The sequence below is a fragment of the Mustela nivalis genome (genome assembly GCF_964662115.1).
Source record: "Mustela nivalis genome assembly, chromosome: 2".
NCBI classification, from domain to species: domain Eukaryota; kingdom Metazoa; phylum Chordata; class Mammalia; order Carnivora; family Mustelidae; genus Mustela; species Mustela nivalis.
Window position 1 is genome coordinate 4,666,984 of NC_139021.1, and position 23,400 is coordinate 4,690,383.

The 23,400-nt window shown below is 52.1% G+C and overlaps 1 protein-coding gene across 1 annotated transcript in view; it reads left to right on the plus strand.

Moving 5' to 3' along the window:
- The window catches only part of FAM135B (family with sequence similarity 135 member B), a 279,370-nt gene that overhangs the window by 86,425 nt on the left and 169,545 nt on the right, over window positions 1–23,400 (plus strand). The window contains exon 2 of the mRNA XM_082719624.1: window positions 14,482–14,577. Within this exon, the coding sequence (XP_082575750.1) occupies window positions 14,501–14,577 (77 nt within the window). The 5' untranslated portion in view covers window positions 14,482–14,500. The remainder of the gene's footprint in view (window positions 1–14,481; window positions 14,578–23,400) is intronic.

Sequence of the window (23,400 nt, forward strand, 5' to 3'; positions counted from 1 at the left end):
TGCACTCGTGGCCTCTAGTTAATATTAACATTTGCCGAATGGCCGAGTGAACCAGGGGGTCTCGTCACGATGAGGGAGGTGGTCTGAGCAGCCTTTGCGGAGACGTGTATAAAGGGTAGATTGTTTTTAAAATTTAAAAAGCATCAGTTCATGATTAATTCATGTCCCTAAACAGGTAGTTCATTATCATTTTATAAAGATTAATATCCAAGCCAGCCCGCAGGTGTCTACTCCAGGCGTGTTCTGCATCACGCTTGAAGGTAGCTGGCAAAATCCTGGACACTCCTGGGTCTCCCACCATCCTTAACACCCCCTCCCTGCCCAGGCCTTGCCTTGCAGCCTTGCTCCCCCCTCTCTGAATGCCTCCACAGGACCCTGGGTGTTTGCCACGATGCCCATTATACTTCCTCGAGGCCCAGGGCCCACAGCCCAGCCTGGACTGCATTTGTGGGGCTTCTCTTAGCTTCTGTTTCCTCCCACAAAAACAAGGGCATTCTTACAATGATCTATTAGGCTGGGTTTTGAAAACGAAGTGGAATAAAATGACAAGGATCCAGTATTACAGCTGTTCCAAAAGTTCCGTGCCCCTTCCCACTCTCCCCCGGACGGCCCCTCTCCCCTCTGCTTTAAGTAATTCATGCCTTTCCCAGCCCTCAGCTCCTAAATCGTCTGCTTTCTTCAGGACTCTGCTCGATCCTGACCGTGGGCTCATCCCGTAGAGACGTGCGGAGTGTGATCTCTGGGTCAGGCCCTTTCCTGCCACGGGGGCCACGGCCGGCTGGGAGTGGATGAGAACCTGTCCTTCCGGAGGGAGGGAAGGTTCCCAGAGGGGGGGTTGCTTGCTCTGGAAGAAGTGAAGTGAAAAGAAATGACATTTGAACACCCAGGAGGAAAGGTGAGAGCCAGCGCCGGGGCAGGCTTCGCAGAGACTGCTCGGGACTTGCCTCATGCAGACCAATCCCCGAGGCTTGGAGGGACAGGAAGTCGCCCGTGTACAGGGACATCGTAAGGGAAGCAAATTACCCAAGGTAGAGTGGAAGAAAGGGCACGTGGGTGTGCTGGCCACGGCTCTGATAAGGAGCTGTAGGGCTCTGGGTGACGTGATGGGCTGACTTCTTAGGAAGACCCCTGTGCCTCGTGCTGCTGAGTGGGGAAGGAGCACTGGGCGTGAAGGCTTGTGTCCACCAGCTGCGTGTCCAGGGAGGCCGTGGTGGGGGAGGTGACAGGGGTTGGCCTCTGTATAGAGCATGTCTTCCCATGGCAGGTCTTCTGGAATAAACGTTGGGGCATCCTGGACCGAACCGTGGTGGTCTTACTGCCTTCCTTTCCCGCTTGGCTCTGACAGACCCAGGCTCAGGCTTTTGTAAGGAATAGAATCTGCATTAACTGGGAAAATGGAACAGAGCATTCGCAGGACCCCAGCGACCTGCCCGTCAACTAACTTGAACACTTCCTGTATTGCACATTGCACTTCCGTCCATTAACGTCCACTCCCCTCCTAGGAGACAAGTGTGCTTCCTGTAGGTGAAGAAAACTGGAACCCAGCCACGTGCAGCCACTGGCCTCGAGTGTACAGAGGAATACGCACCGACTAGGATTTAGAATTGAAGCCAGTCTGGCTTTGGAGGCCCTGAGGAGAACGTAACGGAATGGACTCCGGGTACCTGTGGGTTTGCGGGCTCCTGGATCTGAATCCTCTTCTGGCACTGAAAGAGAGCCTCTGCCCCAGGGGGCATTTCTGTGGCTGGGAGGAAAGGGGACACTCTCTGTGGTCATTCAAGTTCATGAGCTTCGCCGGTCCTGGGATCCCGTCTGGCCCTCGACAGCGGACGCGTCCCGATCAGACTGACGTCCGCCCCTGCCCGTGCCCACGCTCTCCATCCACGAGGTGTCCTTCGGAGTCCTCCCCACCATCCCGGGACAGCTTCTGGCGAGATCCTGCCGGGCAGGTTTTCAGGGAAATGTTAAATAGGAAATGGAACCGTGCTTTATTTTAAGAGAGGCCATTTTGGACCTTGAGTGGAAGCTTTATCGTTTCTCTGAATGGCTCTCCATCCCGTGCTTTTCGCTGTGAAAATGGTGTTTGTAATAGTAGCTGCGACTTGGCGCGTTTTCTGTATGCCGCATGCCGCGGCGGCAAGTCCTTACTTCTGCATGCTAACCCCGCGAGCAAGGGCTTTATTGGCCCTATTCACAGATGAGAGAACCACAGAGTAGAGGACCCAAGGTGTCGGCACCAGGAACTAATCCACGGCAGGCTTTGTGGGGGACGGTTTGGATCCAGGCTTGGTGGCTTCTTCTGCGCGGAGCTGCCTCTCCGGACCCCGCATGGCCTCCGCTCCCTCTTCTGCAGAACGGACTGACCCGTGAGGCCCCTCCAGCCCTGTGGGTCTGCGGGCTGACAGTGAACGCCTCCAGGGGCCCTCGCCAGTGGGGTCCGTGCCCCTCGAGGTGCCCGCAGCCCCACAGGAGGAGGAGCCCGCGGGGTGGTCGACCTCGGTGAGCGCGGGACGGACGGACTCTGCCCTTCCTCTTGGCGCCCAGCGAGCTGCAGGAGAAGCTGCTGCTGGCTCTGAAGGCCCGCCCTCTCCTGTCCCTGCCTGGCTTTCTCTTTTGGCGGGGAGGGTGGCTGGACGAGGGCGCCCACGCGTGTGTGAGCAAGTGGAGAAGGCTCGCAGCTGCTGTGGGTGGTCAGTGCGAACACAGACGCGCTGAGTCACCGCGGCGCTTGGGGAGCTCAGGACAGGCGCCGGCGACGCCGGAGGCCCGAACGCGGCAGCTGGGCAGGAACAGCACGTCTGAAATGCCAGCCTTGACTCACTCGCTGGGGGCCCGGCGGCTTGCGTTCACCTCCTCTCCTGTTTATGCTGAGGCGTCGGGCAGGGTAAATAGAGCGGTCCTCTGCAGAGGGGCACCCTCGGGGCTGCCTCCCCGCCCCTGCCAGCTCCTCTGCGGGGATCCCCCCGCCCCCACCCGCACGACGGTGCGTGGCACTGCCTCCCCCGCCCATCCGTGGACACACACAGAGCACAGAAGGAGCTCAGCTCTGCACTCACACTAAGAGGGTGCAGTTAGCATCTCAGCCCCAAGCAGCGGCTGCTTCCAAGCCTCAGGGATGTGTGTTGGATCAGGAAGGAGCGTAATCGGCGTGCGTTCACTCGCGTGTGCCTTCCTCTTGTATTTGGCGATTCTCGTGTTCCTCCTTCCTTCACCGCGCACACGCGGCCGTGGACTGTTCTCCTTCCTGTTGTATTGCTAGAAAGTGGTGGCTCTGAGCCCTTTAAAGGGCTCCGAGTCTAACCTGCAGGAGAGGTATGCTTCTAGAACATACGCGGTCATAGCTCTTTCTGTCTGCACGCGGCCAGCTGGGGCTTGTGTGGGGCGAGGAGAGGGGGCTGGCTGCTCAGGAGGGGCTTCCTGGAGCTGCTGCTTGGACCTGTGAGCCCAGGAGCTTGTCCGGGGAGGTAGGAGGTGGGCGGTCCAGGGGAGTAGAGCGTAAGCAGGGGAGACCGTGTTCTGAGGAGGCGGAGCACTGCAGAGGGGCCTGGAGGAGGGTTCTGGGGGTATGCGCTGACACGGAGAGGATGGGCTGCAGGGCAGGAGAGCCCAGAGTCTGAAGCACCCGGCGTTCCTGCCCAGAGCGTGTGCCGTGCTGAGGGCGAAGTCTGGCGTGTCAGGGTGGGCTGCCTCTGCCGGAGCCCTACAGAGCATCCCGTCCGAAGGGCTTGGATCCCTGCGGTCCAGGCCTGGCTTTTCCCCCAGATGCCTGGGACCCTGGGGCCGATCCTCAACCACCTAGATGTCCCACTGCCTTGGCCCCAGTGTGAAGGGACAGAGTTGTGTGAACATGACAGTTTGTACTTACTAGACATTTATCATAGGCCAGGCTCCAAAGCAGTTTCCAGCTGGGAAACTGAGGCACAGTGAGATGAAGGTCTTGCCTGAGGTTGTACAGCTGCCGAGGGCCAAGGCCTGGATCCCTTGGTCTTGTGAGGCCCACGTGGGTCGTACACTTCTCTGTGCACCCTCCCATGATGGCACCTGCTCTGTGGGCCACACTTGTGACCTGGCTCTCTCTTTTCTGACCCGTGTCTTCAGAGGGCCCAAGGGCCATGGCTCAGTTGTCTCTGTGTCCGTGGTGCTCTGAGCAGTTCTGTGTGTTTGGTCCCAGTGTCCTGAAGGGATGCCCTTGTCCAGGAGATGCTCCGATTTTGGTCCTAAGCAGCTGCTCTGAGAGGATGGTGTTGGCCCATATTCCGGACGTGAACACAGACCGAGAGACGGTACATGACTTGTCCAAGTCCCTGGATAGAGGTAAGGCCCCAAGATGGGGCTCAAATACCAACGAGAGGCTCTCGTGCTCGCTTCGGCAGCACCTATACCAGTGAGAGGCTCTCACGGCAGGACAGAAGCCTGCTTCTCGGGGGACCTTCCCTCCTCAATGAAGAAATGCTGATTTTCATGCCTAACGAGGTCGTTTTCCTTGAACATGTAGCAGATTCTCCCTGCGGAGATCATGCCAGGAGTTAGTCCTGCGGGGGAATGTCTGCCTGGAGTCCATCGCCTTGGGGGATGGGCTCCACCGATGTGGCTGCGGGTGTTTGAGGAAGTGTCCTCTGGCCGCTGTTCTTCTCAGACCCCCCGGGGAAGGCAGCACATTCCCACGGAGGCTCCGGGGTCCCGCGTGGCTCTCCCAAGAACATTCTGGGTCGTGCCCTGCTGGCGTCCTTTCACTGCCTCACTGTTCTGCTCTGTGGCAGGAGAGAGGCCCTTCCCGAGCCCGTCCCCACGTACCCTGTCGTCACTCTTTGACTGATCGACTTCCGAGCGCGCTAGCTTTGCGTGCCCTTTTCATAAAGTAAATGCTGATGCGTGTTAAGACCAACACACTTCTTTTTCATTTAATCTTTCAAAGGCCAAGCACTTTGGAGATGGATGTTTTAAAAGAAAAGATACATATTAAAGGGAGATGTGTTTGTACAAGGATTTGTTTCTAAACGGCATCTGGTGAGGTGTTGAAATCACGGTGTTCCTCCAGAATACAGCTGTCTCCGCCCTTATCCGTGGCCGACATGTTCCAGGACCCCACGGGATGCCTGGATCCCTCTGGTAGTTCAAACCCTTTGTCGACTGTGTTTTTCCCTGTACGTCCATACCCGTGACAAGGTTTCATGGATCAATTAGGCACAGCGAGAGTCACAGCAATAACTAACAACACCGTAGAACAGTCACAGCAATGCTGGAATACAGCTTACGGGAACGTGGTTGACGTACCGTGTGCGCCGTCTTCTTGTGATGGTGAGATCTGGCAAAGGGCCCACATGACGAGAGGGAGTGTGAGGACGGCGCGGACGCTGTGATGGAGCGTTAGGCCGCCCTGACCTTCTGACGGTGTGTCTGCAGAAGGACCTCTGCCTCCAGACCACAGCTGGCCACGGGCAGCGGAAGCCACAGAAAGGAAAGCCACGGGTAATGGGGGACCACGGTGGGCTGAGTAGTTTTAGCAAGTGTCCTCAGAGGCCACTGAGAATGGTGTAAAACATATGGGAAACATGCAAATAACTGATGAGACATTTTGGGAATACCGTAAGAAAAGCCCAGTCACTCAGCGTTTGTGGAGTTAGTGGACGTGGAGACCAGGTCTCCGGGGACCCAGCGCTTTGGAAAAGAAAGGAGAGAGGACCTAAGGCTGTGTGCCTTTGGAACTGCTGCCAGTAGGGTTGAAGGCAGAAGTAAGATACTGACCGCTGGCTGCTGAGTGATCGTCCACCGCCAGGGACTGGCCGAAGATCAGTGTCTGGCCCTAGCACCTGACGCTCTGGCTCGCTCCCCGCATCTGTGGGGTCCTCAGACGATTCGGGCTCAGCTATGACCCGGGGGGGGTGCGGGGGACCTCCCAGGTGACAGGGAGAGGACGAGGATAACCACAGGGTGGCGGCTTTGGGGCCGGAGAGGAGGGCTTGGATGTGAGATGCTAGCGGTGGTCAGGACGGGTTGTCTTTGGGGGGGGTCTCTGTCCATCCCCGCAGGCCAGAGCAGAATACCCGTCTGGGGGTCTTACACATCACAGAAATGTGTTTCTGATGGCTCAGGAGGCAGGGAGTCCAAGGTCAGGAGTCAGCGCGGTCTGACGAGGGCCCTGGTCTGTTGCCGACGTCTTGTGTCCTCACCTGGCAGAGGGGGAAGGGAGCCCTCTGGGGTCTCTTTTGTAAGGACACTAATCCCATTCACAGTGGCTCTACCCTCATGACCTCCCAGAGGCCTCACCTTCCAAAAAGTTCACTTGGGGGGCTAGGTGTCGTCATGTGGATGTTGGGGGACTCAGTTACACCACAGCAGACGGGGAGAGGACAGGAGGACTCCAGGCCGATGTCTGGTCCACACCAGACAGCTGGGTAGGTGGCGGCCCCTCCCCCAGCTTGGGTGCCAGTCCTTGGGCCTCCAGTTCAGGGACTGGGGAGTCTTCTATCTCCTGGTCCCATGACCGGGGCTGCGGCTCTCTGGAAGAGGCTACGAGATTTCTCTCTCTCCCACACCATGAGTTTTGCGTGTCTTTGACGGTCCCGTTCTGGATCAGAGTGGCTTACGACCGGAGGGCAGCAAACACCCAGAAAGGAAAAGCTCAGTGAACTCTGATGATGAAAGCAAAAGCAAATTCAAAAGGAAGAATTCCTACAAGGAACTGAATGCACTCACAGTTCTTCTCGGTGACTTTAGCCTTCTGTGTCCCTGGAGGGCTGGGACTGACACCTGTGGTGTGTTACCCCCCCCGGGGTAAGGAGTTCTCTCTGAATCGCAGAGGGGGCCACGGAAGCTTGCAGAGTTTGGTGACGTGCAGTTAACTGTAGAACAGAGATTTGGCTCCTGGCTTGTTTGTCCCAGACCCAGTGATCTTACCCATGCACACACACACACACACACACACACACACACACACGTGTGCCCTGCCCTGAAGGCCCGGGTCCAGATGCCTCTCAGAATTACCGTTTTCCACATGGCGACTGCTACATCCAGACCACTTTATGAAGCCCTGTAAGAAAAGGAGCTTCAGGGGCGCCTCGGTGGTTCAGTGGGTTAAAGCCTCTGCCTTCGGCTCAGGTCATGGTCCCGGGGTCCTGGGATCAAGCCCTGCGTTGGGCTTTCTGATTGGTGGGGACCCTGCTTCCTCGTCTCTCTCTCTCTGCCTGTCTCTCTGCCTACTTGTCCGTCAAATAAATAAATAAAATGTTGAAAAAGAAAAAAGAAAGAAAAGTGGCTTCATTTCTGAAGGAGGAGCCTCCAGTATTTGTTCCTTGCCCTCTGTAGGTCACTCACATAGACAGCAGATAGCATTTCTCTGGTCTCTGGCTCAGGACTTGGCGATGTGCGTGGTTTCCCATCCAAGCCGGCATGAGAAGCAGGTGCACCAGGGTTCCCCTTAGCACAAGTGTTTCTCCATCCCTTTCCGAGTCTCAGGAGGAGGTCTGGGTGTAGGACCCAATAATGTGTTTTTGTGTGTTTCCTGGGGTTCTGTGAGGGAAGGTCCTTGGCCCCCATGCTGAGGAAGGCTGGGCTCCCCACAGCGTGGTCCTTGCCGTGCGGTGATGGGGAGATTGGGATGGCGTCCTTCCCCAGGCCTGCACGCGTTCCTCCCGGACACCTCAGGCTGTGCGTGTCACGCCTCGTGGTCAGAGCCCGGTGCCAGTCCTCAGGGCTGGACCTGTCTGGAAGGGCTCACCGGGCCGGCCTCGTCAGTATCTGTGACCGCAACGAAGGCGCTCTTTCCCACGTGATCCACACCGGTGCTCACGCCCCTCCGCGGTGCGGCGTGTGTGTCGTGTCGCTGTTTTCCCTCGGGGAGATGGGTCCCCCTTCCACGCTCACACTCCGGCTGCAGCTCGGGGTGCCGGCATCGCCCCGTGTTCATTAATTCCACATGTATCTGTGAATGTCTACGGTGTCCCAGCCGCCGTGGGGGGCGTGGAGTGCTCAGAAAGCCATGGAGAGACACGACCTCCTGTTTTCAAGGACGTTAAACATCTCCACCCTCGAGGAAGGATAAATAATGTGCTCATGTTTCCAACATAGTTTCTGCTCCTTACTTCAATAAGACCCTATTTGACACTGAAAACAGTTTCCTGATTTTTTTAAAAATCCCTTTCATTAGTCATCTTCACAAATCATTCTCTTCGTTGGTCTTCCCTCGACATGCAGATGTGGAAATCTGGGCTCAGAGAGGCCCTGCAAAGCCTGTAGTGGTTTTCCACTCCGTCTCCTCTGCTTTCTTCCGAACCCATTGTCTTGTTCCTTGTTGATCTGGGCTAAACATGTTCTGCCTGGGGCTGATGGGGTCTTACGACATTGAGGCTGAGAGGGAATTTCATTGCCCCTGAAACACAATTCGGGGGCCTGGATCCCTGAAGCAGGGCCCCTCCTGTGCCTGGACCGCTCCCAGTGGTGGGAAGTTCATTGCTTCAGGAGATGGGCCCATCTCTTGTCGGGGACAGAGGTGCTGGGAGAAGTCTCATCCTGTGTGAGGGGGGTGTCCGATCAGGATTGCTCTGTATGAATGGGAAGCCGGGGGGGGGGGCGGCCACTCCAGCGCGCACTGTTCCCGCTCTGCCTCCCGGAATGAAATTAATGTTGGCCAGCTTTTGTCGGGGTCCATTCTATGCCAGGCTCTAAATGCCTGACGTGTATTAACATCTTTCATTTAACACCGCCATGAAGAAAGTGTGGTGATGGCTCCCATTTTACAGAGGAGGAAGATGAGGCCGGGGAAGGCAGCAGCAGGTTGGAGGTCACCCGGTGTGAGTGGGACCCGGCCAGCTGGTGCAGAGCATGTGTGTGTGTGGTGCCCTAGAGACCCACGTTGCTCTCTCCCCGACCTACAAGGAAGGCCTCTCTGAAGCTCGTGTCCCGCCATCCCTGCCAGACGCATCAGGGGTCCTTCCCGTACCCTCACCTGTGTCTGTGGGGGCACGTCCCTACACCAAGCTCCCCAGGTGCAAGCTGGCCCCACCCAGGTGCAGGCCGGGGGTGCCGCTGCCTGGAGGAGGGGTCTTACTCCGTGTGGGGGAAACAGCAGGGCAGGTGGGCCGTTGCTGAGGCCCTGAGGACCTGCCGGGGAGCTCTCCTTAGTTTTTGTTTTTAACGTTTTTATTTAAATCCCCGTTGGTGAATGTACAGGGTAATATTAGTTTCCAGGGCGCAAACACAGGGATTCACACTCCCGGCGACACACGTGCTCGTCCCAGCCGGTGCCTCCTTGATCCCCAGCCCCGATTTCCCCCACCCTCCCGGCCCCTCCCCTCCCCTCTGGTGACAGCCAGTTTGTCCTCCAGGGTTCAGAGTCTGTTTCTGGTTTTTCTCTCTCTCTCTCTTCTTTCCCCTTGGGCTTATTCACTTTGTTTCGTGAATTTCACGTAGGAGTGACATCATAGTTGTCTTCCTCTGACCGATGTCACTTCGCGTGATACACTCTCCCTCCGTCCACACCATGGCAAATGGCGAGATGTCGTCCTTGCTGATGGCTGTGGAATATCCCATTGTGTAGGAGCCACATCTTCTTTATCCGTTCGCCTACTGAGGGACATCTGGGCCCTTTCCACAGTCGGGCTATCGTAGATAACGCTGCCGTAAACATCGAGCTGCACGGATCCCTTCTCGCTTTTTAAGCGGAGGAGGGTTTTCATGGGGGACCCTGGACTGGGCATGGCCTCACCACTCACAAGTCTGCCTTCCCAGGGGCGCCTCCCCCGAGCATCCTGGGCTCTCCCTCCCCGTCCTCCTCCCTCTCCTTTCCACTGGCCCTCGATCGCCCCGTCCCAGCCCTGAGCTCACAGGGGCAGCGCCTGGGCGTGCAGGAGGCTTTCAGGAAATGCATGCAGGGAGCTGAGCCTCTCGGAGCTGCAGATGTGGTCGGATGATCGCAGCCTCCAGCTTGGGAGCGGTTGCTGGTTGTAGCAGGACGTTAGTGCAGAGACGTCTCTGGTGCACGTGGGGTGGGTGTGGTGCCTGTGTGTATCATGGGTCGGGTGTGTTGCCTGTTGCGTGTGATGGGGTTATATATGCCATGTAGTCTCATGTGTTGGCGTGTGTGTGTTATGTGTGTACACCTGGTGTGTGTGTCTGTGCTGGTGTCTGAGTGTGCCCTGGGTGTATGAGCGTAATGTGAGTGGGGAGCGTACGAGCGTGTGTCACCTGTCGGCCCTGTGCCCGTGGGAGGCTTGGGTTATTTCTTACTCGGCCGTGGATCCATAATGCGCCCCTTAGTCGTCCACACCCTGTGTATTTTGAGGAGCCGGTGGATTCTACCATGGGGGCGATGGGGATACCGCCGCGCCCGCTCTTTGAGCTATTTGTCATGGGGCACTTCCTCCCACAGAGCTGGCATCTTCCTGCCCAGTAGGACATTTGTTAAATTAAATCTGGCCTGTATTTTTAAAAATGCCTGTCTTGTGTGTGTGTGCTCTAGCCCGTATCGGCCATTCCCTGTGCTTGATCTCTGGTGATCATGAGAACCACCGGACGGCGCAGGCAGTCCTTCACACACGGAGGGGCCGAGGGACAGAGACCCAGTGAAGCAGGGGCCCAAGGCGAGGCAGCCCCCAGGCAGCTGGTGATCTCAGGTCTTTGAAACTGCAGCCCCTCGACTGTGCACCCGCGGTTCTGAGAGGGTGTTGGCATCAGCGTTCCCTGGAGGGCGTGGACTCCTTTCCCGAGCCTCGTCCCTACAGTTTCTGGCTTAGTGGATCTGAGGGGGACACCCAAGACTTTGCTTTCAAAATAAGTGATGCTGAGGTTGCTGACCTGGGGCCCCACGTGTAGCCCCTCCTCTGACCATGTTCTCTCTGTTGCTCAGATAGAAAGGGCAGAGGAGATGGCTGGGCCCCAAGCTGATAATTTGGGATTCCTACAGATTCCTGCGATCTCTGCCAATTGGACCATGTACAATTGCTGGCAAAATCAATATGGAGAGTTTTTCTTTTTTAAGATTGTATATATTTATTTGAGAGGGAGAGACAGAGAAAGTGGGAGAGAGAATCTGAAGCAGACTTTGTGCTGGGAGCAGAGCCCACTGTGGGGCTTGATCCCACGACCCTGAGATCATGACCTGAGCCAAAACCGAAAGCCAGACACTCAACCGACTGAGCCACCAGGCGTCCCAATATGGAGTTTTCAAACGTATTTTATTTTATTCTGTGTCTTTGTTACGGCAGTGTTGACGTGCAGTGTCACACGGGTAACAGAATGGCTCAACAGTTCTGCACATGACTCAGTGCCCACTGTGCTAGCCGCGGTCCCCATCTGTCACCGCTCGGCCTGACGGTGTCCATGACCGTGTTCCTTATGCAGTACTGTCTACCCTGGGACTTTGTTTTGGAACTGGAAGTGTGGACCCCTTCATCCCCTGTATCACTTCACCTGCTCCCAAGTCCCTCCCGTCTCACGGCCTCCGGTGTGTGAGATGTTTCCAGTTTTGTTTGTTCTTTTGGTGATTCGGATTCCACATGTAAGTGAAACCGTCTGTTATTTGTCTTTCTCCGTTTGACTTAATGGACTTAGGGTAGTATCTGCTAGCTCCTTCCATGCTCCTGCAAAAGGCAAGATGTCACCTTCTTCATGGCTCAATAATATTCTGGCATATGTACCACGTCTTCTCTGTCCATTCGTCTCTCTGCGGACGCTGGGGCTGCTTCCCTATCTTGGCCGTTATAAAAAATGCTGCAGTCAACGTAAGGGTGTGTGTGTCTTTTCAAATTCGTATTTTCGTTGTCTTTGGGTAAATACCCAGCAGTGGAAGTACTAGATCATATGCTCTTTCTGTTTTTAATTGTTTGAGGAATCTCCACACTGTAAAACTCGTATTTTATTTATTTTTATTTTTAAAAAGATTTTTATTTATTTGTTTGACAGAGAGATCACAAGTAAGCCAAGAGGCAGGCAGAGGGAGAGGGGGAAGCAGACTCCCTGATGAGCAGAGATCCTGATGCGGGGCTTGATCCCAGGACCCCAAGATCATGACCTGAGCCAAAGGCAGAGGCTCAACCCACTGAGCCACTCAGGTGCCCCAAAACTGGTATTTTAAATGTGAACTCATCTTCCTCATGGACTAACTTGGTATTTGGGTTTTAATAAATCACACGACCTTAAAACGAACAGGTAGCTTTCCTCTCAGAAGCTGTGTTTGCATTTACGTGTCCCAGCTAATGTGTCCTGAGCAGTAGGTCATGAGGGCACGAGGGCACATCTTCCCAGGAGAAAACCATGTTCTGCATGGTATTCTCCATGCACTAAGTATTTTTTCTTCTAAAGACTAATTTTCCAGAAAAACACTGTCCCGGCCATTCTGCCGGCAAGGGCCAGAGATGGGAAAGTCGTGTCTGTAGCTCCTGGGTCGGTGCTGTTCTTCCGTACGGTGTGGCTGCCTCCTGGGGGACGGGCGCCGGGACTGCCCGCTGCAGACGTGTCTCATGGTGGGCGTGAAACACATACGTACCCGCCGCCCCCAAGCAGTGTCTGGTGTGCAGTAGGCTGGAGTGCTAGTGTGTGCTCTTCTGGCTTTCCCTCCCTTCCTTACTCTGTCACATCCTCCCCAAGTCGGGGATCTGGGAGGGTCAGGAATTATTGATCTGCCACCGCGAGCAGGGGTCAGACGGCTTGCTGGCTCTGCGGTATTTTAAGGATGGAGACTGAGCACGGGAGACGGAAGTAGGGAAGAGGCAGCTGTCCCCATGTTTCACGTGATAATGAAATTAGGTGCAGAGTGGCTTTATTTGCTGGCCCCCTGTCCAGCTCTTACTGGAAGTGCCTCGACATTGAAATTGGGGCCTGGGAGGTGGGTGCATGGTTCTGACCTTGACCGGCTCCGGTGTGCACCTCCAGGTCTCTCCCATTACGGAGATTGGTTTTCAGTGCATTCTGGGAGCCAGACTTCTCCGGGTGTGCCAGCTTGTAATTCCGCTTATAGGATTTACAGAGGCTGTGTTCTGGGATCTGCTGCATTTTAATTTGGCCAGCGGAATTCTGCATCTTCAGAAATGCTTCCCTGTGTGGCACCCGTGTCAGAGCCAAGGCGCGCAGTCAAGGCCACGTTAATCTCTTGCGTTTTTATTCTTGGGAGCTGGCCTGGCATGACCCCACTGGCTACAGTGAAGTCGTCCTTTGAACCCCAGTGTTGGTGTTCTGTTCTTTGAGGCATCAGGGGAGTAGAGGGAAGAGAGGCTTTCAAAGGAGACCTGGGTGCCAGGTAGGAGAGACTGCATCTCCTCTTGGCTTCCCTCCTCCCTCTGTCTCATTATCCCCTTTCCCAACCTCATGCCAGTCACTGTCCGGGGAGAACCTGCTGGTTCCCCAAGAACCTGCTCATTGCAAGTAATTACCTCCTATTCTAGGGGAACTCATCCTACGTAGCTTGTATCGTCCCATTACACATGGCGGCAAACTGAGGCTTGGAGGGAGTGCAGACACCTTCCACAGTACACACCACTAGAGCATTCTAGAAGAGGAAAGTGGCTTTAGATTAGAGCCTCTCTGATCCTTTTCCTCATCTACATTATGGGGCAAGAAACTTTATCACAAACTTCTTCTTGGTCAAAATTAGGCAACTTACAGAAAATACTTCATGCAGCCCTAAGAGTATATAGTAGCTGCTCCATAAAAATCAGTTTCTTTCCCTTCCTCCTTATCGTTGGTGTCTAGACAACCTCATACCCTCAGAAAATTCAGCCGACTTTGAGTCTTTCTTCCCCTTGGTTCATTTCTCTTCCTAGACTTGCACTGTTTTAATTCTGTCCCCTGCCTCTTCCCCATCCAGCCCTCTTGTTATTGGCCCTCAGGTCTTTTCGCTGGGAAAATGAGCATCCTCGAGCTGGGCTCAACATCTGCTGGGCAGTGGCACCCGGTCCTTCTGCTGCCCATGCTCAGTGGAGAGCACATCGGGCTTTGCCACTCCAGGCCCCTTAGCCCTTTACAAGATGGCATTTATGCTAACTGTGATAAAGTCACTCTCAATTACTGATATTAATCATTGTGCATGTCAGGAACTGTGCAAAGCGCTCTGTGTGGTAGACCCATTTAATCCGTCCACCCTTTATCTGTTCTGTGCTATTACCAGGAGTCGTGTCATAGAGAAGACGCTAAGTGATTTGCTCAGAGTCACACAGGTAGAAAGTGGGAGAGCCGGGACTCTCTCCATTGGCCATTGGCCTTGTGCCCATGGCTGGGCTGCTTTTGCCTCCATGACACTGACAGGTAAGGAGGGGCTGTGGGCTAGCCCCACTTTAGGATTAGGACAACTGGGTCCAAGTCTGGTCCTTTGAGGAGTGAGCTGAGTGACAGTTAAGTGTGTCTTCTGTCTCTGTGTCTTTTCCTGTAAAGGGAACCTCTCAATGATGACATCCAATGGACGCACCATGCTCCCATGCTCCTGTGGAAGCCCAGGTTTTCTGTGTTTGGCTGATGGGATCTCAAGCTCTTAATTTCTCTCTTTTTTTTCAGGTAATGAACCAAAAAGATCATGTCTGAAGTACAAGGAACGGTTGAGTTTTCTGTAGAGCTACATAAATTTTATAATGTGGATCTCTTTCAGAGAGGGTAAGTATGCATCTCTGTATCTATTGGTGTGTACATACATACATGGTTGGCCCTTTAACGACACGGGTGTGAGCTGTGTGGTCCAGCAGACACGGATTTCTAAATGCAGCATAGCACTATGGATGTTATTTCTCTTCCTTACGATTTGCTTAATAACATTTTCCTTCCTCTAGCTTCCTTTAGGTTAAGAATACAGTGTGTAATACATACAACATACAAAATATGTGTATTTGACTGTCTATATGATCAGTAAGTCTTCTGGTCAATAGTAGGCTAGTAGTAGTTCAGTTTTGGGAGAGTCCAAAGTCCTACATGATTTTTGACGGTGGGTGGGTGCCTCGAACCCCATTGTTGTTCAAGGGTCCTCTGTGTATGTGTGTGTTTCTCCTGGAAGGAAATAGAGGTTAAGAACAGGAGGAAGGACATTTTGGATTAACAAGAAAAGGATTTTCATTATTTTTCCTGCCAAGTGCAACATCCAAACGTTTAGTGAGGTTGAAAATCACCCCCACACTGGCAGGCTTGAGCATGTGAGTTTCTCCCTCCCTCCTGCTCTCCCGTCCACCTTTGCTCTTCTGGGTTCCTCTCCCCGTGATGCATGTTGGTCAGTTTTACGGGGAAGTGAATTTATTGGAAATGAAGCTTGCTTGTATGGCTCTGACAATAAGAGGTCTTTGTGATCAATATTTGTAGGCCCATCTCCCCAAAACTGTGTCTCATACCTAATACCTGTGCCTAGATCTCTCAAGGACTGAAAATTTATGATGTCCTCTTTAAGTAAAGAATTAAAATGTAGTTGCTTGTAGTCTTTAAGGATGCGCTGAATTTGGTGCTGATCACATCTCAATAGGTCTTCAGGACAGACCTGCCTCTCAAGGTGTATAATAACCACGTTGATGGTACATGTGAAGCATACATGATAATACACGAAGCATACAAGATACTAACCATGTGGATGGTGTATGTGAAGCATCTTGTCCCACCGGAGGGCTCTGGGCTCTCCCGGGGCAGCTGCTGCTTTCCCTGGGTTACAGACAAGGAAACCTAAGTTCATAGAGACTGCATTGGTGATGTGTTCAAGTTAACAGTGCAAAATAGGAGGTATCTGTGTTGTGGAAAACTGACCTCCATGCTTCAGAGCCAGAATACAACCCGAGACAGGGTTAGGGATAAAGAGGAACACTGGTTTTACTGCTGTGCAGGGTGGAAGGAGGCCTTCAAAATTGAAATCCGTAAGAGGAAGGGGCTGGGCTGTTTCACTGGGAAATACAGGATCTAACTGGTTTCGACAGCAATTGCGGATGAGCTGCCAGTGGCCTCCTCGGTCCGGAAACGCAAGTCTGAGAAGGGAGGAGGGGGAGGTCCCCGGGAGAGAGGAGGAAGGTTACTTGGAAATCAAGCTTTTGATTTTAAAAGCCTGAAGCTTTTTGATCTTTGTTCAACTTGATGCTTTTAAGTGGTTCCATCTATTGGTGTGTTTTTGCCACGGAACAGAGTACCCTGAACCTTCACCGTAGTGCCTTCGAACTGCAGCTTTCCATTCCGCTGTGGATTCCGAGGGGCAGGCAGGGTGAGCTGGATTACGGGCCTGGCCGCCCCTGCTGTGGTTTGCTCCAGGTCTGGGCCCTCGGCTGGGAGGCGGCAGATGAGCCCTATGGGCAGGAGTGGAAGCACACACGACATCGTGCCAGGGAGCCGCAAACTCACAGAGGGGCTTCCCAGGCCTTCTGGTGGCCAAGGCCAAGTGCAAGGACAGTCTAGACTCAGGGCGGAGTAGAGACCATCTCACACTTTCACCCTCTGCCGCCCGGGTCCATCTCCAGGTTCAGAAGGATCGTTGGAGTCTTTGCTTCCAGTGCGCCTTGTGTGATGGCTCCTTGTTCCGTGAGGAGATTCAGTGGCCAGGACATGTTGGTGGGTGACCTGAAGCAGGCGGTGCAGGGACCGGGCAATGATCCTGGGACCAGCTATGTCCCAGGCACGGGGGCCCTCATTTCTGGTTGGGGTTCTGGAGCTGAATTTTCAGGAAGCAAAGATCTGGGCATTCGCCAGAAGCTTGTCAGCATCTGTCGGACCATCCTCACCTGATCAGAAGTTGCGGTGTAGTGAGAAGACTCTGGGCTTGGGGCCCGGCTTCTGGAGTCCTGGCTTGCTTACTGCTTCCTGGAGCCCATTTGGTACCTATCCCCATTCTCCTGTTCACGTTGGAGAGTGTCATGTGTCTATGATGTGTTAGACACTTCTACTGATGAGTTCCTAAATCCTCATCACCAACCGTAGCCTGAGTGGTAGTGTCTTTACTTTGCCCCATGGGTAACTTGGGATCAGGGGGATGGAAAAATCTGAAGCTCTAACATAATAGAGGGGGATTCTGGGGCTGAGTTGCTTGTTTTCTATGATGTAAGCTTGGTCTCCAGGGTGGGCTGCCTCCCCCCTCCCCAGGGCTACACGAAGCATCCATCAAGATGTGGGAAGAAAATTTTACAACTTCCATTTATAATTCTTTTCATCAAAAATGAGAGGGAAGAGATGCCTGGGTGGCTCAGTCAGTTGGGCCGCTCGCTGCCTTCGGCTCAGGTCATGATCCCAGCGTCCTGGGATCGAGTCCCACATGGAGTTTCTTGCTCAGCAGGGAGCCTGCTTCTCCTGCTGCCTGTTCTGCCTGCACCCCCCCTTTGCTTGTGTGTGCTCTCTCTCTCTCTCTGACAAATAAATGAATAAAATCTTTTCTAAAAATCAAAGGGAAATCAAGCTCTATTAATAATTAGAATCCAGAATGACCCTGGAGAAATTTGTGTCCATATGGCACTTAGTCATGACTCTGGCATCAAATGAAAGGGCCTCCCACAGTACAGACGAGTTGATGACATCACCCTCACATTGCCAGATGCTACAGTTTGGGACTGGACAGGTATACACATCCGTAAACTGTTTTCTTCCTTTAATTACACTAACCCTCATAAAATAGCAAGTGGCTTAAAAATAAGTACTGTAAAGCCATCATGAATCGAAGGTAATATTGCTAATGAAAGTATGGTGAACAGCAGGAAAAGACAGCACCGCCCTGGTCTTCTCCTGCTCAGCGTGTTCACACATGCACCCCGGGATGAAATAGCAAGCTGATCAGATTAAAAAATAAGTAGGCTTAGAAATCTGAACTTATGTAAAGAACTATTTGATATGTGGAGTTGTAACTGTAATTCTTCATGATACACCTAATCCTAATGGTATTCTGGGGCTTCAGGTGTTGACTAAGTGTTGTATGAAACCGTTACCAGAAGCAGGACATTTCAACACACCCAAAACTGGAAGAAGGCCCTGCGCAGTTGGTTAAGGAGTTTACCAGACGAGTGAGGAAACCGTGACTCGCTCTGCCTGCCTAAGAGCCTCTAGGTCTGTGTGTTTTGAAGAGTTATCTTGTGTAGCCATGCTCAGCACTGAAGTCTAATATTTAATTAGACTAAATTAAAACCAGAATTTTGAATCACTGTTATATGCATATTTTTAGTAAGAGCAAAAAGGTTATATGTTCCTTTAATAGAAAAAGTAATTAATTTTTAAAACAAGTATTATTGAATTCCTTATCTCACCTTTAAAAGATCCTTCTTTATGCTTGCAATGAATATTGTGCAGGATTATGCAATCATATGGGTATGAGATTGTAAATAAATATACGTATATCGGAGTTGCATGCTTGAAGATGTTGTTACTGTAAGTATGAATTCATCGGCAGTTGGTGACCACGGGTCTAGTGGAACAAAGGCTCTCAGAAATTTCTTCCTGCTCCCCATGCCAACCCTTCACGGTGTTGGCACTTTGATGTGGATGAGGGAATCTTCTTAGGATGGAGCATACTTATGGTGGGCTTCCTAGCAGCCTTGGCCATGAGGCTGGGACATCATTTGGATGAAGGCAGGCAGAGCTCTAACAAGAACAGAGTGGGTTCTAAGATCTCTAGAGTCCTGCCAGCAGTAGGACCTTGAAGGTAAGAGTTCCCAGTCCCCTGGGTCAAGGCTGCAGAGAGCCTTGGACAGGCTAGGTACAGCACCAGCCAGGATTCTGCATCCTTCGGAGGGGCGCCCAGCAGCTGTGGTCCATACAGCTCTATCACCAAGGGTTTTCCTGTTCCGAATCCCACAGGAACCATGCTCATGGTGAGATGAAGTCACTTTACCGAGCAGACACTCCATGGGGAAGTGATAACAGATCTAAGCCTAGCGGGCGGGGTGCGCCCCCCATGAAAGAAAACTGGGGATTTCCATGTGTCATTGAAGAAAAGGAAGGCAGCTTTGGGGAGGCTGGCCCATTTTTGGGTCTGAGGATGTGCTCCAAAGGTCCTTGAGAGGTAAAAATTAGAGTTAGGGATTGCAAAGGAAGGGAAAATGTCCTTCCTCACACCGAATCGGACTGTGGGTAGCCACATTTCAGCAGTTTCTCGGATGATGAAACTTGCCCCTTGTACCTCTATCCCGATGTTCCAGATCATCCCTGTCTCTTCTGGTCAGGTAGACGTTGTGAGATGTGTCAAAGGCATGTGGATGCAGAACTGAGAATATTGCATGAGATTCTGCCCCATTCGGAGATTGCTTGCTTCTCATACGTTTACGCTTGTGGATGGTTTTTCTAGTCCCAGAATGCATATTGCCTTTTGGTGGAGTTTGCTTTGAACAAACAGTCAACTCGTATTTCTCCAGAGTCTATATTGACTGAAGTAAATTCTCCAAGGGAAAATATATCCTGAAACCAGTCAACATGCACTGTGAATTGTCAGCCCATGCCTGGCAGCAGGCCTCATCCTGATAGAAAGGGCAGGGGCAGGGAGGCACTGGGGAACCTGGCTTGGGGGTCAGACCTGAATGTGAAGCCACACTCTGCCCCCTTGTAGGCTCTGAGAGGGTGAAAATGTCCTTTTAAAACACTCTGAGCCACCATTTTGTCACTTGTAAAATGGTGATGACACAGTCTCACAGGGTAATCAGAAGACGTCTTATGGTATGAATTGCATGAAGTAATATATGGCGAACAGCTAGCCTGGTGCCCAGTGCCTCGTAAATACCATCTAAGCTGTCGTCACTATGAATAGTGGGACCACTGCTTTCCTGTTTACAACCCTCCAGCTTGCTCATGCTCTCACCCAGCTCAGTGTTCAAAGCCTAAATGGCTTGACCTTAAATTTCTATACTTTTATTGTCTGTGCTCAGATCATTCTTGAATGTCCTTCTTGTAATATCTGCCTTGAAAATTCTACCCTGTTAAGTTCTAGCTTGAATATACTCTCATGTCAGACTATTTGTTGACTGATCTTTATCTACTGTATCCAGCCCAGTTTGTAGGAATCCCTCATTCCCATAATCTTAAAAGCCTGCCTCTCCTAGTTTTATTCCACCGTCCACTCACATCGCCATTCCTATAAACACTAGTAAGCGTATGCTGTTGTAAAAGGCTCTAGAAACATGAAGGTGAGAGACTCTGCCCGCAGAGCGTTTGCCAGCTAATCCGGGGGGCAGATACACACACAGGGAATGACCACCAGTTAGGGGAAGTTCTGTGACAAAGACGGACTTCGGATACTATGAAGAGAAACAGCAGGGGAAGCCACTCTGTGCATAGAGTCAGAGAAGGTGTCCTAGGAGGAGATCACCCAAAGCTGTCATTTGAAAAGTGGGTCGGAGCCAGCCATGCAGAGGACCTGGGAGGACCAGACCACAGAATGGCTCGATAGTGTCAGAAAGCAGAGCCCACCTGGAAGGCCACGGGGACGCCAAGAGTGCGAAGGTGGGTCTGGGGGATCACAGAGCTTACCGCAGGTGGTCTCTTGTTAGACTGGTGACTGTCAGGATGCTAATGTCAGTGCCACTGATGTTCTGAGACATCAATGGTGGGGGACAGGACCAGGCTGCTGAAGGGAAGAGTGGTGATGTCCTGTCTGGCTTTGTCTTCTTGTCAAGTGGCTTGAGGTTCCTTAAGGGACCCGATCTTACCTGACTTTATATGGCTTGTGCCTGACCTGGCAGAGCCTGGCATCTCCTTAGAGATGCATGAGAGCTTATATTTGCCCTGATAGAACTTTCTGCTTCTTTGAGAACGTCTTGCAACTAGGGGGATCCCCATGGTGAGAAAACACGTCCTGATTTCTAACGTGCCATCTACATCACTGCATGTCAGAGTGTGGTGCATGGGTGGGAATATCACCATTACACTTCCGTTAGAGGTGCAGACCCTTGGCCCTGTCCCAGACCTACCAAGTCAGAATCGCTGGTCATGAGGCTCAGAAAACCACGTCTTTGCGTGTTCTCCATCTGAGTCTGGGGTAACAGCACAGAAAGTTTCCATGACAGTGTCAACCTAGGCTGTGTGCTGCAATCATCTGCAATCATCCACCCTCCAGGCTAATTAAATAAACAACTTCTAGGGTGGGACCCCAGGCACCAGCACTGGTAAAGTTTCACAGGTGGTTCCTAGGTGGAAAATGACTGGGTTAGAATCCAAGGAAGGAGTCCACACACTGAGCAAACTTGGCCTTGCTTGAAAACCTCTTCTTCCAAACGGAATAGGCCCAGGTCCCTTCCTTTGTAGCAGGACTGTGGCATCTCCCCTTCCCCAGGAGGAGACAGGACCTTACCTCCTTTTGCACATGGATGCCTCTTGCTCAAGAGCCCATGGAGATTCCGTGTAAATTTTCCAGTATGGATTCTGGAAGCCAGAATGCAGAAGGGAAAGTCTTACTTCAGTTACAACAGTCTTCTCATAAAAAAGTACTTGAGCAAACAAGTATAAAGTATACATGTATAAACCCCCCACTATGTGAACATTTTTAGTCATCAATTTATTAAGATCTCATTTGTGCCTATCATGCAATATGCCCAATATTGTTCGCTAAAAGGGAGCCAACATTTGTCCTTGAAAATGTATTCAGATTCCATTTTAAGTCTTAATTCAGATAAAGCTCAATATCAAACTGGCTTTCTTTCTGAGTGAAGGTTTTCCCTGATGCTGAGATTCATCTCCTGGCCTCAATCAGTATTATCAGATCTGATGTTTAAGGTCAGACACTCACAGAATTATTAGGATTGAGATCCCCTTTGAACAAACTCACTTGCCTTTTCTCTACCAGAGTGAAAATGGTTGAGTCATAAGTCAAGGGTTTCCTGAAGGAAAATGCCATCTTGTGTTTATGCCTCGACGTCCCCATCATCACCTAATGGCCGGCGACAGCCAGTTCCCTGTGAAATGAGTTAACCAGCCCCGATGTGCCTTAATGGACTCAGAAATACAATTATCTTTGCTTGCCAGAGATCAATTAATTGATTTGTCTGGTTCGGTCAGAAACAATCCTTTTCCTCACTTCTCTTATTAAAATAAGTTGCTGTCCTTTTCATTCGTTCCCTCACTTTTGAATAGGAGTGGGATTATGTGGTTGAGAACCCCCCTGGATGTCCAGCACTGCTGGGTAAAGAGAGGCCAGGATGACTCTGGGAGGGCAGGGCATGTGGGACCCACCGGTGAGTATCTCCAGGGCCTTGACCGTGGTCCATTTGCTGTGAAGACGGACTGTGTGCCCTGATGAATGGCCAGTGGGCACGATATTCATGGCACAGAAATCAGAGCTCTAATGTACCAGTTCAGGCCCATGACTTTCCACGTGTGCAGACAGACAGATTCCCTTTACTTTTTTACAAGTCAGCGTGATTCAGGATTTTTATCGGTCTGAGTCAAGGGTTCCTTCTAGCTCCGGGCATGTAGGTTGACTCCATGGTCTCTAAGAATAAAATTCCATAATTGTTGTAATTAAAAAATTTAATCTCCTCTTCCCTGTCAAAAGGCCTTGTTAGAATTATTCCTAGGACCGTTACTCAAGTATTTCTGCATTTGGGAGATGCCGGATTATTTTTCTAGCAAATCCACATTCCTGTCAACAATTGTCCTGTCCCATTTTTTCTTCTTTTGCCTTTGAATCTGTGACTTCTGAGCTTGATGCTTTGAGCCTTTTATCCTCTTAACCCCTGGCTGAGGACAGGCTCAGCAGGTCTATGAAGAAGAACCCCTCCCAGGGGGCTCAGATTAACATGCTTCTGGAGAGCTCAGAGCCGCCCACAGGGGGAATCAGAGGCCAGGCAGAAACCCCTGGGCAGAGTGGCCCTTTCTCGTTTTGAGCTCAAAGTGGTTCTTGTGAAGCCCTCTCAGGGGAGTGAAAGGCCTCTGGTCCTGAAGGTGGTGGAAGGAGCACAGACCCAGATCTTGGTTTGGATTCGGTTTTCTCTGCTATTAGCCAGGTGCCCACGGGCAAGTTGCTAACCTCTGGTCTCCGTTTCTTCACTGGCTTTGCAGGATCATGTTTGAAGCCAGTGAGGTGGTATTTGTAAGGCTCCTAGTTAAAATGAGGTCCAGACCTTGTGGGGCTCGTCGAGAGGGCCTGAAACAGACCACTGAACTGGCTGGAGCCTGAGTTGGGTAGTTCCTTTCTGTGTTTTAATAGTCACCACAACTCATCCCCCAGGAAGAGATAAAGCCTTCTTGGTCTTAAAATGTTTTAGGAGCACCTGTGTGGTTCAGTCAGTCAAGTGTCTGACTTTGGCTTGGGTCATGGTCTCAGGGTCCTGAGATGGAGCCCTGTGTCAAGCCACACATCCAGCCCAGCGTCACTGGGCTCCCTGCTCAGCAGGGGGCTTGCCTCTCTCTCTCTCTCTCTCTCTCTCCCTCTGTCCCTCCCCCTGCTCCTGCACACGCTCTCTTTCTCTCAAATGAATAAGATCCTTACAAGAATGTAGTGGACGCCATATTGGTTCAGACTGGCCTCCCTGGGGGAAGTCCTGCTTCCTGGTC